The sequence below is a fragment of the Pteronotus mesoamericanus genome, unplaced genomic scaffold (assembly GCF_021234165.1).
Source record: "Pteronotus mesoamericanus isolate MK-2021 breed Mesoamerican mustached bat unplaced genomic scaffold, CSHL_Meso_final contig_246, whole genome shotgun sequence".
Classification (NCBI taxonomy): Eukaryota; Metazoa; Chordata; class Mammalia; order Chiroptera; family Mormoopidae; genus Pteronotus; species Pteronotus mesoamericanus.
In genome coordinates this window covers 11314591-11332939 of record NW_026555104.1, presented here as the reverse complement: position 1 = coordinate 11332939, position 18349 = coordinate 11314591, and the positions used below count along the sequence as shown (strand labels likewise).

The 18349-nt window shown below is 37.0% G+C and overlaps 1 protein-coding gene and 1 non-coding gene across 3 annotated transcripts in view; both read left to right on the top strand.

Moving 5' to 3' along the window:
- Nucleotides 1-18349, top strand: part of SSH2 (slingshot protein phosphatase 2) — a 230047-nt gene that overhangs the window by 176196 nt on the left and 35502 nt on the right. For both annotated transcript variants that reach the window (XM_054573257.1, XM_054573256.1), the window contains 6 exons: nucleotides 5659-5780; nucleotides 10430-10498; nucleotides 11291-11356; nucleotides 14572-14766; nucleotides 17949-18042; nucleotides 18172-18300. In XM_054573257.1, the coding sequence (XP_054429232.1) occupies nucleotides 5659-5780; nucleotides 10430-10498; nucleotides 11291-11356; nucleotides 14572-14766; nucleotides 17949-18042; nucleotides 18172-18300 (675 nt within the window). The remainder of the gene's footprint in view (nucleotides 1-5658; nucleotides 5781-10429; nucleotides 10499-11290; nucleotides 11357-14571; nucleotides 14767-17948; nucleotides 18043-18171; nucleotides 18301-18349) is intronic.
- Nucleotides 570-647, top strand: LOC129070385 (small nucleolar RNA U2-19). Its single transcript, XR_008529125.1, has one exon. It is a non-coding gene; the product is annotated as a small nucleolar RNA U2-19 (small nucleolar RNA).

Below are 18349 nucleotides of genomic sequence, written 5' to 3'. Positions count from 1 at the left end.
ATAGAGAACCCACATTTTGCTTCAGCATTAAAAATAGGACTAACTCAATTTTTTCTCCAGAGAACCCTGTGTTCAAATAGTCTCAAGCATTAACTTTAGTACTTAGGAAAACCGCAGCTCGTACAATGAAGACAGCAGCTTTATAGTACTGTTGCACATTATCAAAGACCCATTTATTTAATAAAAAATAGACTGGGAGATTAAGGACTTTCCTGACATTTGAAGTAATATCAACTAATGTTCGTAACTAGAACAGAGGTGTTAATAAGGTACAAGGAAGTGTTTTTGAGTACCTTGCCAGAGAGTTTAAGAAAAATGAAATTTGGGGGTTTTTATAATATATTAATTTTTTCCCAATGGAAAATGGGTTTCCTTTTTCTAAGTATAAATGTCTTAGTCTTTTTAAAATCAGACAGTACAGAAAAGCATAAAAAACAAAGTAAAAATCACTTTGGGTCTTACACTCTGAAAAAGACATTTTGAGCTATTTAGATAAGCAGTCTTCTAGTCAGGTGTGTATGGAAGCAAGCGTATGTGTCAGGTTCTCTGAGATCTGCTCTTACTAAAGTGGACAGGGATGAAAATAACCAAATTTGAGCATCAGAACCTTCTAGTTTACCTGAAGCATGATCTCAGAAGTTCTGAGAAACAAAAGTATAAAGTAATTTAAAGCAATAAGGGTTTATGTCTCGGGGGAGTGGGGTTATAAAGATGACAGTAGATAACTAAGGACATGTCAGTGGGTGAATGAGATTGGGGAGAGGATGTATAAAAAAAGGCTAAGTACTGGGCAAAAATATCTGTCAGAAAGTGTGTTTTTTTTTTTTTTTTTTTTTTTTTTACTTACACAAAAATGAGATAAAAATGAGTGCTGTTTATAACCTGCTTTCTTCACACTTGATCATGGATATTTTCCAATATCAGTAAATAAAACTTTTTTAATGGCTATACAGAATATGTCAGGTTGTTTTATTCAGAATTTTATAAAGATAGATTTAACCAGAGACTCCCTCAAGCTTTTTTTTTTTTTTTTTTTTTTTTTAAGACAGTGTCCTTTAGCTCATTCGTGTCACATGGTCTCTTAATTTTTTATTATTGACATTGCTTTGTTCTTTTGGCGGGAATACAATATTTACATATTTTTGAAACCTTTCTCTGATGAATTGGGTGAGCTGCCTGTCTAGACATTGGGACTTTATACTGTGGCTTCCCTGCAGATAAACATTGCGTGTAGGCACATGATGTCAGTCTCTTGGTGGAAAAAATTAAAGGCAAAGGTACAGTGTGAGCTTGGGGAGAAGTGTTTCCTGGGGTTGGGTGATACTGACAAGAGAAGTTATCGGACCAGATGGTATTTGTAAACTCTTGTGATCAGATGCATTTAAATTAGTTACTGAGGGGAGTTTTAACATTACTCTTTGGAACATATTTTAAGTTTTGAAAATAGTTGGGTTCTTACCTTAGAAATAAAGCAAAAGCAGGAGGTGACTTCTCAGACCTACGTCAGTCCTAGGATTGCTGGATCCAGTTCACCTGAAACTTTTAATAGGATTTCAAGTTTAGGCAGTAAATAGACTTTCTTGGAATAATTTTCTGAGCTGCTATTGCTGCCAAGTTTTAAAATCTAAAACATTGTTTTATATGGACAATTAGAATAAACTGCAGTATTTTTTTCAATGAGAACTTCAGTTAAATGCATCTGAATCATTGTCTTATTCCAGTCACTTATTCCATGTAAGTTCTGGAGACTAGTAACATTGAAATTACTGCCAATTCTAATATTAGGGTATTATATATTACAAACTATCACTTTAAGTTACATTTCTCTGATTGGCTTGATGAATTAAATTAGGTTATTAGATTTTGTTAATCTTCTTCCCACAAGAGGAATGTGAAATGAACCTGAAACCAGAGTGAGTATTCGGTTTTTCTTTATGCTGTGGCACTTAAAGTTTTGTTTAATTCCTTAACCTAGAATCTTTATCCTTAAAAGGAATTTTGGAGCATGGGGTCAATCCCGAAATTGCAGAACTTTTTCTGTTAAAAAAAAGAAATTCTATCTTTTAATTATGATGTAGGAGTTGAACTAATGTCTTTGTGGCTCCTGACTCCCTGATTAAATAAAGCTCCACTTCCCCATTAGTAAGAATTTAGTAATTATTATAGGTACTATCTAGAGGTCCATGATCAAATCCCAAAACCTCTAAGTGCTGTTCTCTCATCTCAGAAGCTTAAAAGTCATTGACTCTGAGATGTGCCAGTTATTCAAGCCTAAGTCAGTACAAGATAACTGGGACCTTTCCCATTAGGTTTGGGATGTTCTGTTGAGATTAGATTAATCAAAGGAGAGCCAGATGTTTGAAATGCTTATGATATGATGGATGGATACAGATTAAATATACATACCACTCTTTAAAAGATGAAAAGTAGTGTTCGCACTGAATATTACAAGAAAACTCTTGCTGCCCACCTGTTAACTTGACCTAATAACTTGCATGACAGTTAAGGTCATACTTATGGAGATCGTTTTCTTTCCTTTTTTCAGCCTCAGTTAACCAATCGGTTGCCACTAGTTGGAGTAGAAGCTGTGGATAAATTATAGAACTACAGTTCCATTGTTCCCATGCCATTTATATTTGAGCCTTGGCAGAAATTCTCAGACCCTTTGCAGAGGATAAAAGAGCCTCTGACATATTCAGGAAACTGAATAGTTGGCTCAAAACTTATTATGGCAAGCCAAAGTTTAGATATATAATAATATCTGAGATCTTGTTTGTGAGAAATTCTAGTTTACCTGCACTGGGTTTCTGGTTAGTCTAATATCTCTTGGAGCATTTTTAGAATCAGAGAGTCATGGACTCCTATCCATAGCTCTATATGTGTAATGCTCACTTGGTCCCAGCTCACTGTGGCTAGACCTTTATCAACTTGAATATTAGTTTCTCTTAGTGAATTTAGGTTGAAGTGCTCTGTTACTTCATGGACTATAAAACCAGCAGTGCAGCTCTCTGCCTTGTGTACTTGGAATCAGAATGTGGGCATTACATTCTTCTTGTCACCTCTTATTAGAAACAAGCTTTAATGTAGCCACTTCTACTGTTTGTGCTTCCCTGGCTTTTCCTAGGAATATAGAAACAAAAAGATAGGCTTGGGAATCTCACCTCTGCCTTGATAGATGGGTTATTTGAGCTATGTAACTATGTCTCTCTTTCTCTTTGCCTGGCCTTTTCACTTTTAGAATAGTGATCATGTTAGGGAAAGGGGACCCCAGGAAGAGCAACACGAAAAGAGTTCCAAACAGAAATGTCTGTCAAATTTCTGACAAATGTCTTGAGCCAGTTAATGTATCTGAAGCTCTCTTTCTCTTCTAAGACAAGGAATGGGGATGGAGTTGTTTTATACTGAAGAAATTGCCTCTAGTATACATTTTCCTGCCTTTCTGTTACTAGAGAAAAAGAAGAATGGACTAAAATTGTACACTGTCTGAGGGCAGGGACCATATTTCTCTTCCACCCTTGAATCCTCAGCACTTATGCTCTGATTGTATACACAGTAAATGTGTGGAAAATATTTGAATGAATGTTGAGTGGAAGCATATTACTTTATATATATATATATATCCCCCCCGGGGCCAGTGTGGCTCAGTTGGTTGGAATGTCATCCATTAGACAGAAGGGTCACAGGTTCAGTTCCCAGTCCAGGGCTTGTTCAAGAAGGCAGCTAATCAGTGTTTCTCTCACAGGGATGTTTCCCTTTCTCTTTCTCTCCCCCACCCCCACCTTCCCTCCTTTTCTCTCTCTAAAAGCAATGAAAAAATGTGCTCAGATGAGGATTTTTATTAACTCCTTGTTAAGAAAATTCCTAAACATAAAAAGTATAAAATATATCCTCATGACCCCATTATCCAGCTTTAATAACTGTCAGCACTTTGCCAAATTTTTTTCATCTAATTCCCTTCTTTTTGTTGTTGTTGTTGTTGTTGTTGTTGTTACATTGTTTAAACCATTTTATTGAGGTATAATGACATACAAAAAGTATTTGTAATATTTGATATATGCAACTTGATGAGTTTGGAGATAAGTAAATACCCATGAAATCATCACCACCGTCTATGCCATAAACATATTCATTACCTCCAAAAGTTTCCTCCAACCCTGTCCTGTCATGATGATGGTGATGATGATGATGGTGATGATAGTGATGATTAGAGCACTTAGGACCTAACCTTTAAGCAAGATTTTTAAAATAGACTTTATTTTTTTAGAGCAGTTTTAGGTTTACAGAAGAATTGAGCAGAAGGTGCAGCATATCCTCAAATAATGTTTCATTCAACATTGTTTTGTTACATTGATGAGATGCCATAGGAGTATAACTTTTTTCCTATCAATTAGCCTATGGCAAAATTGGTTTCACTATATGTTCTTTTGCTTAAAGTTGCAGAACCTATCAATGATACTAAGCGAGGACTTATTGTACAGAGATTTCCCATATACCCTCTATCTCCTCTCACATATAGCCTCTCCCAATATCTCCATCCCCCACCAGAGTTATACATTTGTTACAACTGATAGACATACACTGATATACCATTATCAACTCAATGTCTGTAGTTTACATTAGGGTTTACTCTTGATGTTGTATATTCTATGGGCTTTAATAATGACATGTATCCAACTCTTTAGTAGTAAACAGAGCAGTATCACTGACCTAAAAATCCTCTGTGCTCCTGACAACTATTGATCATTTTACTGACTCCATAGTTTTACCATTTCCAGAATGTGATATAGTTGAACTCAAACAGTATGTAGCCTCTTCAGATTGACTTCTTTCACTCAGTAATATGCATTTAAGGTTCCTCCACATCTTTTCATGACTTGATAGCTCATTTCTTTTTAGTGCTGAATAATATTCCATTTTCTACATGTAATATAAGCTTCTGAAAAAGTTATTTCTTCAATTGTTATTGAAACTAAGGAAAATTTTGTAGTATATAATCTGTAAGAATTCAGTAGAGCAACTCCCATTAGATATTGTTTGCTTTGTACTGTAATTGTTTATGGGACTTGGATCTTTGAGTCCAGTGCTTCCATTCATACAATCTCACATTCCCCTCTTTGATCTTTAGAGCATGACCTGGTAATCGCTATTATTATAAACACTGTGCTAATCATAAACATTTATTTACTGTATGTCAAGCACTGTGCCTTACATGCATTATTTTATATGATTTTACAACCCAATGGAATAGGTATTATTATACCTCCCTCCAATTAATTTAACAACTTTTATAGTTATTTTAAAGATTTGATTTATTTTTAAAGAGAGGGGAAAGCGGGGAGAAAGAGAGGGAGAGAAACACTGATGTGAGAGAGAAACATCAATCAGTTGCCTCTCGCATGCCTCAAACCAGGGGCATGGCCTGTGCCCCAACTTGGGAATCAAACAGGTCAGTGCCCAGCCCACTGAGCCATACCAATCAGGGCACACTTTTATAGTTTTTGTAGTTAATACCTGAGCTTGGATTTGAATGTAGGTCTCCTAACTACTGGCTCCACTGTCTCCCTGAGTGTGCTTTAAGATGCTGGTATAAAAAGGATTAAATGATCTAAAACTAACATTTTCAATTTCTTAATTTCTCTGTTGTCTGTTAACCTCCAGGCTGTAAGACTAGAAAGTACTTACCAGAATCGAACACGCTATATGGTAGTGGTTTCAACTAACGGTAGACAAGACACTGAAGAAAGCATCGTCCTGGGAATGGATTTCTCCTCTAATGACAGGTATGGTACCACAAAAGAGAGGATGAGAAGACTCCTTTTTAAGTAACTTATTCCAGTTGCCTTTTGATTATCACAAAAACATCTTATACAGTTCTACTCTTAAAGCTAAACACCTAAAACTAGAGAATACAAAAATATCTTAGTCACACAATCTTCAGAGATGAAAGTGTTTAATGAATGTCTTTAGTAATGTGTTTCTCATTTACACTTTCTTACCTTCCTCTCATCTTTAGCTGGTGATGATATAAAGGATATGGTTTAAACTTCTATCTCTGGCAGGTGGGGGTGGGAAAAGCTGCCTGTTCTTTGCAGTCAACTTTATTTTAAGCAGTAATGACTCACTTTGCTGATTCTAGGGCACATGCCCTTTGCGATATTGCACCAATGGGTCCTGGGTTCAAAGAGAGCTCACTTTAATTCCAGTCTCTTATATTTATCCATGGCCTTAAACCTTGCTTTAATCAAATGTTTTGCTTCCCTTTTCTTTAAACTCAAAACAGAAACTTTTATAATCCTGCACCTTTTGCTTTAGGGGCACTTTACGTCCTATGATTAAAGATATCAGACATCACACAAAACCTGGCTTTATTGTGTCCCTAAAGTTTGTTGCTTTCCTTTTGTATTTTCCCCTTTTGGGGGGGAAACCTTGGGAAGACTGGAATGTGGTTGCTAAGCAGATCTCTGCATTATAGATAATAAGCCTCAGGAAATCCTGCCAGATGTCTCAAAGCACTGACTTCCTGGCTCAGCACTAGAGTGGAACGCTGGAGTAGCTAAGGGGTGTGACCCAGGTCTAGGAGAATTTAGCCACAAAGAGAAGAGGAGGCTGGGAGTGATTCTCTTTGTCCTGATGTGGGGAAGGGGGTAGGGGTCACGTTGTCACAAGAAAGTCTCCCAAACTAGTGTTTACCTGAGCTTGTACACAGCAGTCAACCTGAAAATAATTGTGGGTTCACAAGGATCACAAGGCCAGAGTTGTTACCTTGTATACCACTTACAGCCCTTAATTGTATGATCTGAAATTACACAGGCTTGTAAGCCACATTTAGGAAACTGTTCCTCCTGCATGGTTTTAACCTCTGGTGTAGCTAAGCAACAAACCTTTCAGTAAGTAAACATTTATCCTATAAGAGCACCTTCCTTGCTTGCATTCATTAGTATTTTAAGACCTTTGATTTGGGTTTTTATACCTCTAGGTCTGTACTGTCCAGTACAGTAGCCACTAAACTACATGTGACTATTGAAATAAATTAAAATTAAATAAAATTAAAATTTCAGTCCCCAGTTACAACTAGCCACATTTCAAGTACTCCAGCTATATGTGGCTACTATATTGGATATTACATGTACAGAACATTTCTATCATTGCAGAAAGTTCAGTTGGACAGCCCTGCTCTAGATCTTATTTCCTTTGCATCATTTGTCCCAACTCCTCCTTTGGAACCCCCATAAAACGGGAACTGGGGCAGCATGGAAACTTCACTTGAGTCTTCCCCAAGAGAGAAAAGGCAACAACTTCGTTTTTCTCCTGATCCAGAGAGTGAGCAATCAGGTTTATAATCTTATCATTTTTAATTTGTCCTGAACATTCCCAGAAATCATAAAGACTGCTTATTAACATGGGTGCCCAGTAATTTATCCTCAGTGAACTGCATTTATCTTCAGTAATAGTCCTGCCTAAATCATACCTAGCAAAAGAAAATTTTAGTTTTTAGGAGACAAAATGTGATATGAAAAGCTATAAAAACTAGTTTTCATTCTGTTTGGTAAACTTGATATTATGAATTCCCATAAAGCCTATTTGAATGAGCTTCTTGGACAGTAAGAGAAATGCTGCCTACTTGAGAAAAAATGGTGTTCGGGTAATCCAATATCATTTTTATCTCAATTGCTGTTAAAGGAATTCGTATCATTTTGTATCAGACAGTAGAAAAAGTTAATGTTCCAGAACAGTATTAAACCAAAGTAGAATACATTGCTTATAACATAGTCTTCACAAGTAGTTTTCAAGATGTGTTATAGCAATTCATTTAACCTATTTACAAGTTCTCTGAATGTTGTATTTTAAGTAATAGTTTTTAATACACAGCATAACCTTGGTTTCCAAATTGCATTGGATATAGTTCAAGTTATAAAATAATAAGGCTTTATGGTGTTGTCTTGTTATTTTTCTTTGTACCCCCAACACCTTGAAATGTTTGGGACATGTAGGCACTCAGTAAATACTTGTTGAATGGGTGAGTATCTAATAAATAACTGTAATGGAGAAAAATCTGGTAAGATTCAAGGTAAACTAGATAAAAAATATTAGTGTGCCTAATCAGGCCTCCCTCCCTTGTTGTGTGAAAAAGCTATTTCTTACTGTAAAAAACATTCTAACCTGAATACAGAGTGGAAATGTGATGTTTGGTTTCTACATACCAGTATCATCTGTCCAAAATTTAACTGGTGTCTGGTCATAAGCTCACCTTCTGTATTATCTTCTGTAGTTGCTTAATTTCTAGGTTCATCTCTAGGTTATCAACCCTTCATATTTATACCCAAATTGCAGTTGTTGCTAAGAACCTGGCTAAGCACTTACCCAAAACAAAAATGAAAAACTAAAAATAATTGCACTCCACCTTGGGAAGAGATTTGATTTTCAAAACAAATTTCCCTTGCACTCCTCTGCTCAACAAAAATAGTAGTGGTGCTGTCTTCCTCCCTCCCAAACTCTGGCATGACAAATGTGCATCTGGAGTTCAGGCCTAGGGTTCTAATGTGGATAAACTGTTTCAGTCTTGATTTGAATCTTCTGAACTCTGGAAAAACTGGTGGAGTGTTGAGTAACACGGGCCAACAAGTGCAGTGAAAATCATTAGACACAGCTCAACTAGGGCATGACCGTCATTAGCCCTGCAGTGACTCCAAAAGTTAAAGCTTGGTATTCCTCATGTTGTTTTTAATACATTCTCACAATATTCCCCTCCCTCCAAAACCACTTTCAATTGTGATAGAGCACCCACTACAGATTCATAGTCAACATTTATTTTACATATTGGTACATTAATATATATTGTTTCGCTTTAAGTATTTTAGATTTTCATGATAACCTTATGAGGGTAGATTTTGTTACCTGAATATTAAGATGAAGAAATAAAGGCTGAGAGGGGTTAAAAAATTTGTCAGAAGGAATTGAAGTACTGAAGGCAAACAAATGCAGATCTTTTGGCATAGTATAGCTTCTCCGTAAGTAGTAGTTATGACACAGTTTTTAATGTGTTATCTAATTTAATCTTTAAAACAGCCCAATATAGATGAGGAATCTGGTGCACAAAGCAATTAAATAATTTGCCTAAGACTATTTATACAGTTAGTACAAGACCTCAGGTTCCAGAGCCCATCTGACTCCAGAGACTATGCTCTTACCATACTTTGCTGTTTTACTTAAGACACCCAAGGTTCTTTCTACTATACGATGCTACTTTTTTAGATATATTGCCAGGGAAAGGGTACAGGAGCCTTTGGGAGACTGGCTAGAGGAGGAAATGGTTTATGGCAGTCTTAAGGAGAAAACGTAGTGGAGATCTGGGGTAGATTACATCTGTCCAGAGATGTAATGTGATAGAACACACAATGGGGAGTCCAAAGCTTCCTATTTCTGCCTGTTTCATTAACTTAAAGGTAGTTTCTTCCTCCTTGTGTGATGTAAGTAATATTTTTTTAAGATTTTATTTACTTTTAGAGAGGGGAAGGGAGGAAAAAAGAAAGGGAAAGAAACATCAATGTGTGGTTGCCTCTCGTGTGCCCCTTACTGGGGATCTGGCCCGCAACCCAGGCATGTGCCCTGACTGGGAATTGAACCAGCGACCCTTTGGTTTACAGACTGGCACTCAATCCACTGAGCGACACCAGCCAGGGCTAAATAATATTTTAATACCATACTAGGGCTACCCTTTTGTTGGTTGGTGACATTACTATTCACTCTCCATTTCAGCAGTGCTAGCTAGTTCAGTGTGCAGTCACCAAGCAATGTTGCATTTAAGTTGTGTCTCTTGTCTCTTAATGTGATCACAAGCCATTATTGATTACTTTTTTTTCATATTTTCATTCCTTTTCCCATTTAAACTATAGAGAGTGTATTCTAGGGTTCAATAAATCTATGTAGACCTCAGAATTAGAATTGAGCAAATCACATAGTCAGAGGTCTTCAGCAACCAGCAGTGGTTTTTTGGCATTAGAAATAATTCTTGTTTCTCAATATGTACTTTTTTTGTAGTGTTTGATTTTTGAACTGTGAAAATACTATGTATTCTTAATACATTAAAAAATCATTCTAGAGGTTGAGTTGGTTGCTGTGACTTTGGGCTGAGACCTGCCAGTCTCAAGGCAACAGCAATCACATGGATTTTTTAGACAGTGGCTATTTGCAAAACAGCAGTATGGGGAGCTAGGTCCTTAAATATTTAAGGACCTAACTAACCACCTGTTTAAAATAGTTTCTGAGCACATACATTGGATTAATAGTAATGTAATAGAAATTTCTCCACTCTAACATTTTGCTTGAATTTAGAGCTAAGAGGCTTATCATTCATGTTGGAAGAGTTAATAAACAGAATTGCTGCCTGGAATGACAGAAGGCAACTTACAGACTCTTTCTTGTCTTGCAGTAGCACGTGTACCATGGGCTTAGTCCTGCCTCTCTGGAGTGACACCCTAATTCATTTGGATGGTGATGGGTAAGAGGTTTCCCCCTTTTATCTTCCTACAGAAAGCCAAGGGGTCAGGTTCCATCTTAGTGCCCATTCATTCAGCTGAATGGGAGGCCCACTGTGCCCAACTGAACTGTCATGTCAGTAGCTCAATGAGTTCTTTTAAACTCTGTTTTGTAAAGTGGAGTGAACATGCAAATTGCCAAGGCCTCTCACTTCTGTTCTTCTAGGCCGACTATGGTAAGAATCCAAACAAAGAAGAACTAGTTTGTTGGCTCACTCTTAAAACTGAGCATGTGGGACTGTTGCAATGCTCTCCCAAAGGATGATATGTTCTGTTTCAAATAACCTCTTGCTTTCTCTGCCAGCTGTCAGCCTACAGTATAATCCCTTTTCTGTGCCAGTTTCTTCTAGTGACCCTCCACCCCCACCCCTGATGTTTTTAGAATGTGTCCCAAAGAGACTAAGATATTTGCTCCAGTTTATAAAACCAGGGTCAGGTTCGTTGTGAACCCACAAGGCTTCCAAATAGAAATATACAGCTGGACAGTTTGTTCGTAGCTACACCTGGGAAACTGGATGTATTATAATTCCCTAACTCCAATGCGGGAGTCCATTCATTCTGCTTAGTATATAAAATCAGATAATTTGTTGAAGCTTTTCAGCCAAGCCCTATACTCTAGTTAACGTCTGCATCAAGTGCCTGATGATTCCTACTGAGCCAGTAGTTACTAGCCTGGGAAACAACATTGAAAACTCACAACTGAAATAAGCCATTCTCATTTGTGGATTTTTGTCTCATTTTTTTTTTTTCCTTAGTGGGTTCAGCGTATCAACAGATAACAGAGTTCACATATTCAAACCTGTATCTGTGCAGGCAATGTGGTAAGAGGACTTTTAATATCTCTATGAAAGTTTTTAAGTATGTTATTGGACCAGTATTTTGTGAGAAGTATTTGAAATGGTACAATTCTCTATGAAGATGCTGATCTTTTTGTGTGTATAGATTATGTGTGATCTGTTTATATGGATAGTATACTTAAATGTGACCTAGAAGTTTAATTTTCAAATTATCAGAGTAGAAGTCCTTGATCATTGGTGAACAAGTAAAATTCAGAGGTAGGCTTAAACTGGAAGATACTTACTGGATGAGATAGCCAGTTGGAAGTGAATTTTATAGGGATACACTGACTAAACTGGTAGAAGTCTAGAGACAAGTCTAAACATCACACTACTACTATGCATTAGCTTTCAATTTCTTAAGGAAATCAGGGATAAGATTGTTTCCATTTAAATTGCTGGCAGCTGTTTGCCAGATAGTTTAAATAATGCAAATAAAGCCTAGAGAAAACACTGTAGTTGTAATAACCATCAGCTGGTGTACTGACACTTTTGGGTTTCTTTGTGTGTGAGGCATTGTGCCTAGTGCTTTACATGGATTACATCTAATCATTATACCAACTCCCCAAGAGTATTATTAGCTCCTTGTTATGGATGAGAAAACTGGGGTTTTAGACAGGTTACATAACTGGTCTTCAGGTATCTCTTATATTTAAACAAAATAGACTCTTACTCTCTTTTTCTAGATTATCTAGAAAAGTGATCTAATATAACCGGGGGATGATGTCTGTCCCCAATCAGAAATTTGAATTTTAGTTCCTCATTCAGTTGCCTGTTTTGTAGTAGAAATCCCCATGAGGAACCCAATAGAGAGAACGCAAGCCAAACAAGAAATAAAGGAGGCTGAAAAAGACTCCAGGGAGATAATTTAGCCCTGAATAACAGGATTGATAGGCATGAAGTGGGTGGGATCCTAAAACAGTCAACTGAACAATTAACAGTCTTGCCATTTCATGCAGTAATTGAGGTAGGACGGAGTTTCAGGTCATGTGTTCAGACCAGAATTTTAGATTTAGAGCAAATTTCATAGATAAACATCTCATAGAAAACTTATGACTGCCTTTGACTAAGGCTCAGTTAAAGGCAACTGTCCTGTCTGTCCCCAGGTACCCAGTAAAACCAAACAACATAGGTCCCTTAGGTGACAGTGTTCTCAGTTTTATTTTAGGGAGAAGTATAAAGCAGTCTTAATTCTTACAACAGTGAAGATTCGGTAATAACCTTAGTTCAAGCTTTGATGTTCTCAAATAGACTGACTGGTCCTAGCTCTGTTACCTAATTGCAGAATAAACTTTATTTGGTGTACACAATGGGGAGAAGTGAACTGAAAGTCACAGGAGATACATGGACCAAAGCAGCATTTAGACCAGGTGTTCTCTTCACAGGAGGGTAGTTACTGCAGCCTAACACTACTGTTAGGCAGCTGAAGTGTCTGAGGTGGCTAAGCCTTCAGTGTTTTTTAGGGCATGTGGCATATGCTTTTGAAACGTGCTTCCCCGGTGAAGAAAACATGCATTGAATATCCTATACGTTGCACTAAGCTGGCCCTTACCTTTGATTCTATGTAATGGAACTGAAATTCACTGAGAATTCTCTGAATTTGACTTATTTCTCTGAGAATCTGGCTTACTTTGAATAATAGAAAGCATTTTTAAGGAAAATTCTGTTTCCCTGATAGAAATGGACTGGCATGGTTTTTCCATATCAAATTGATAATGGTATTATTTTTTAATTTACATTATATGGGGTTCACAAGGACTCGTGGAGCGGACATTGTTATGTACTATTGATGGGAGAATAAACTACCAAAACATTTTTCAAGAATGATTTGCCAATATGCCTTATCATTTTACATGCTCTTTGATCTAGTAAGTCTATTTCTAAGAATTTATCATAAGATAATAATCATGGATATGTGCAAAAATTTTAAATGTAATAATGTCAGTGTTCTAATAATAACAAAAAATTAGGAAAAAATTTAAATGTCTGAAAAATGGAAATTAAATTACGATATATTCATGTTACTAAGTATGTAAACCATAAAAAATACCTAGTTGAAGGGTGTTTATTCACATGGAAAGATGATGACAAAATGTAAAATAAAGGAACATGTTAGAATAGTATGCAGAATATGGTCATATCTTTATTATAGATCTATGCATAGACAAAGACTGTAAAGATCTATACTAATAGCTTACTACTGGTTATTTCTAGGCAGTTGGATCACACTGCCTCAGAATGCCCAGTTCATAGTTAGAGCACGGTTTGTACTTGTTAAATGACATGCCTTATTAGCTATAAATTTCTGCCTTTTACCTCAGGTCTCTAAGTTTTCTAAAGCGATCCTGGATCACTTTTGTTATGAGAGAAAAAAATAAAGTATTCGTAAGAAAAAGATGTAAATTGATTGGCTGCAAAATTCTCTCATACTGTCCTTTTCTCTTAGGAGGGACTTTAGATCCCTGTTCCTGTGTAACTAACTTTCTAGCATTTCTGGCTTTGGCTTCTCCCAAATATTAACCAAAAGATACTTTTCAGGTTTGTTTACTTTTCTTGGGTTCCTGAATCAAGAGTCAGAGATTTAATTAGTTTAAAAATAATCCAAGCTGTTCTTAGAAGGTAGCTCAAGTGTATGAATAAATAGTTTAAAGAAACTGGGAGGCTAAGGCAGCAAGAATTTTCAACGTCATTAGGTCAGTACTTCCTGGACATTAAAGGACATGTCCTTAAGGCTTAGGGACATCTGTCAATGTGATCTTTGTGGAGCCTCCAAGAATCATAGGAAATGTATGCTGTAACATGATTCTGTGCCAAGGAAAACAAATCTTTATATAGTAAATGGTTGCAATCTTTAATTTTCTGATGATATAGCATAGTCACAGCATGCTTCCAACTATGGAGTCATGAGTTCCATAGGTACTTGGACCTATTTTTCACTGTTGGGTTGTCAGTTCTCCTGTTCTCCTCTACCCCTACCTTAATAATGCCTCATATCTTTCAGCAAGAACTGCCTCGTTGATTGCTATGAAGAGATAATATACTATAATCAGAATCAGAGAATCTTGAATTCCAGGGAGTAGACTCTCCAGAGGCCAAATTCTATAGGATTTAAAAATTGGAAAAGTTTGGGGTCACGTGTCTTACTGGACTTTTGGTACCCCCAAAATTCTACAGTGCTCATTTCCCTGCGTATCTTTCAGGTCTGCACTACAGAGTTTACACAAGGCTTGTGAAGTGGCCAGAATGCATAACTACTACCCAGGCAGCCTGTTTCTCACCTGGGTGAGTTATTACGAGAGCCATATCAACTCAGATCAATCATCAGTCAATGAATGGAATGCCATGCAAGATGTTCAGTCCCACCGGCCCGACTCTCCCGCTCTCTTCACTGACATGTAAGTTAGTTTGCTCAGGATCATGGAAGTCCTCTCCATGAGGAGTGTTCCATCCAGTTGTGTCCCAAGGATGTCGTAAGCAATATGTTCCTCCTTAATCTCGCCTCTTGGGAATTAATATTAACCAGCAATATTAGTCACTATCTACACTACACAACTACCATATGGAGAACCCTCTTCTTTCTGTTGCCTGCAGAGGCCTTAGGAGTTTCACTCCTGGGCACAGTGCAGTCTCCATAGATAAGAACTATAGTAGCTAAGTCTGCCTTTGCATTATCTGTGAAAGAAACATTCGGTAAGCAAATTAGTAACTAAGAGAAGCTTTTACAAGGATGTTTCCAATACTGAGGAGATTTCTAGTCAATTTAAAAAGAATGCTTAGGTTGTTATTCTAATTCTAAACTGATTTCTGTTCAGAATTTTTTTTAATTTTATAATTCACAAGTCTTACTCAGTTTACCTTTACCTTGTTAAGTCTGTCTCAGTAAGATTTTATCAGATCTTCCGGATGTACTGTGAGTTAAATAAAGGCCTAAGGTGGAGCCCATGTTTATTTCCTTTTTAGGTCTGTGTGTTGAAACTTATGTAACTATTTTAGAAATTTTTTCACACTTAGTTCCTGCTTTGGAAATTAATCAGGATGTTTATTTTGCTCTGAATTGATCTTTCTGCATTTCCAAGATATTCTATACCTGCGAAAGAAGAGTAGCTTACTTATACTATCTGACCTTACAAATCTTCATCTACAGATTCCTAAAGTAGTTCGTGACTTTTCCAAAATAGTTCATGATTTTTTTTAAAAAGTCTCAATTTAGGTAATTAATAAGTTATTTTTTTACTAGAAAAGGTGAAATTTCCAAGTTTTGCGTGAACAGAACAGTCAGGAAATCAATGGGAGCCTTTTTGCATAGGGTGTTAACTAGGACATATTTTTCCTTATCCTTAGTCCTTTCAAGATCCCACAGTAACAAAAAAAGTAAGGGTTAGTTTGGCTTTCAGAATCTTGGGAAATGCTACCAATTTCCTGCCTCACAGTTGATTGATAGGTATCAGAGGAATGGATGTCACATCTGATGTCCTGAACCAGACTGAAATAAGAGAGAAAACAGTTCTAATTTTTCATGATTTTATTAGAGAAAATTTGGAAATTACAATACAAAAAAAAGGTAATTGCCCGTAATTTCTCTATATTCCCAAACAAAAGAAATAATGTAAAATGTAGTCCCTGGCACATGGTAGAGGCTCATTAAATGTTAGTTCTTAGTATGTACACTATAACCTCAGTTTTAAGATAAGTTAATAGGCAAATCTTTATCTGTTCATAGAAAAAGACTTAAAGCTGTCAGTTACCATATTAATAATGATTGTCTCTGACAGAAGGATTTTTAGTTCCTTGTGTTTTTATGTATTTCCCAAATTTTTCTTCAGTGAGATTGAAGAAGTGTGCGTGTGTTGTAATGCTTTTTCCAGTCCCATTTCCTTCCTAAGTTGACTAGAAAAACCTTAAAAAGTATGCTGAGAACACAGGGAGAATGTGTGCCAAAATGGACTTAAATGCTCTACTATGAATGAAGTTTATGTTTCAAAATCCAAGGAAGGGGAGCAAGGGAACGTGTGTGGTGCCTCTGGTTTATGTCCAGTGCTATGCCAGGCACTTCATACAGGGTATCTCATTTTAACCCTCAGGAGTACCTCATGAGCCAGGTATTAATACTGTTCTTATTCTTTATAAAAGGGAAGAGACTCAAAGAAAGAAAGGAATTTGTTCAAGTTCACACCACTAGTAAGTAGTAGGACTGGGATTGAAACCCAGATGTGTCTTCTCCCAGAGCACTCTGCCTCAAACAGGTGTGAAGGATTTTGATAAAGATCGCTAAACTAGGGAATCTAATCCATGCGCCGTGTGCTAAAATATTTTTATACCAATATTTCTCTTTAATAGAATACCGAAGTGTATACTTTACCATTACCTATGTCTAGGAAAAATGGTGGGGAGCATGATTAAGAATTTTAATCCTAGTCAAGACAGGGAAGCCTTGGCTGAATGACAAGAAATGGCACAGGTATTAGCTGTATTCTGCAGGGTTGATGAGAAACCAAAAGCTGAAGTCGTAGGGAGCCCCAAGGTTGTAGGGTCAGAACATCCATCTTTGGAGATTACTGAAGCTATTTTTGCAGCCAGTGATAAGGCTGTAGGCAGCAGGGGCAGGCAGGATGCCTAAAGGCTTAGTCCATGTCCATCTCCAAATAAGGAGGTACAGAGCAGATACCTTTCTTGAGTAGGTAGGAGGGGTAAGATGAGACAGAAAGTGCTCTCTGTCAGCCTCGCTTAAAGTCTGAATAACATGAAATAATGCTTTTAGAGAGAAGCACCTGGTTACATTGAACCAATACCTGTCTAGTTATTGGAAAATCAGCTTCCTGGTTTGATTTCCTATTAAGCTTCCAAGGGTAATTTTATTTTTAAAAGAGTCAGAAGACGAAAGGAAGCAACATAATCCTGCAGGTAGGGTGTTAGGCCAGGCTGAGAGTACTGGTTCTCCCACCAGTGTGTGTGATCATTGGCATGTCATTTAACTCTTCAGCTGTTTATTTCCTTTATTTGTAAAATGGGGATAATTTCACAGATATAGTGTGAGAGCTTTTGTGAAAAGGAAAACATTTTGGATAGAAGTACTCCAGGTAATTAATCCTGAAAACCCATTTTGGAAGAGAATTTGCCTCCTTGAAAAAGGCAGAAATCTCTCTTTCCTGTTTTCTAGAACCATAGCAATGAATGAATGATGAATTATGCTACAAAAGATCCAGTCCCATAGTGGGTCACACCACTGGTCTACCCAACTCAGGGGTATTTGATGGGAAAATATGGATTATGGTCTCCATCATTAAAGTATTACACTCAATATAGCCTACTTGTCTTTACTCCTTCAAGGATCTATATATAAATATATTTAAGGGCTTTTATACATGTACAGCCTCTTCAGGTAATAATTTCTACATGTTTACATTCTATACATTCTGAAAAGAAATTTTAAAAAACATTGTTTCCTTTTGCCCATTCCTCCAGAGTATGAATTTGAGGGTAATAGAGGCAAAGTCTGCCAATTTGGAAGCATGCTCAAATGGCACATTCATTAACTTAAATGCCTGCCTAAGAAAAATCACCATTCCTCTCTTCTCAGACCAACTGAACGTGAGCGAACAGAAAGACTAATTAAAACCAAATTAAGGGAGATTATGATGCAGAAGGATTTGGAGAATATCACATCCAAAGAGGTAAGAGACCTTAGGTCCTCATTGTTTCAAGGTCAGCTCAGAGTGGAATAAGGGTCGGGCTAGAAATGGTGAGTGATTAAAAGTATAGAGGGACTTTACAGGGAGTTTAATATGTCATCTTTGTTTCAGATACGAACTGAGTTGGAAATGCAAATGGTGTGCAACCTGAGAGAATTCAAGGAATTTATAGATAATGAAATGATAGTGATCCTTGGTCAGATGGACAGCCCTACACAGATATTTGAGCATGTGTTCTTGGTAAGTTTGGGGGCCGCTTTAAGTGGTGTGCTGAAGCTAGTTGGAACCA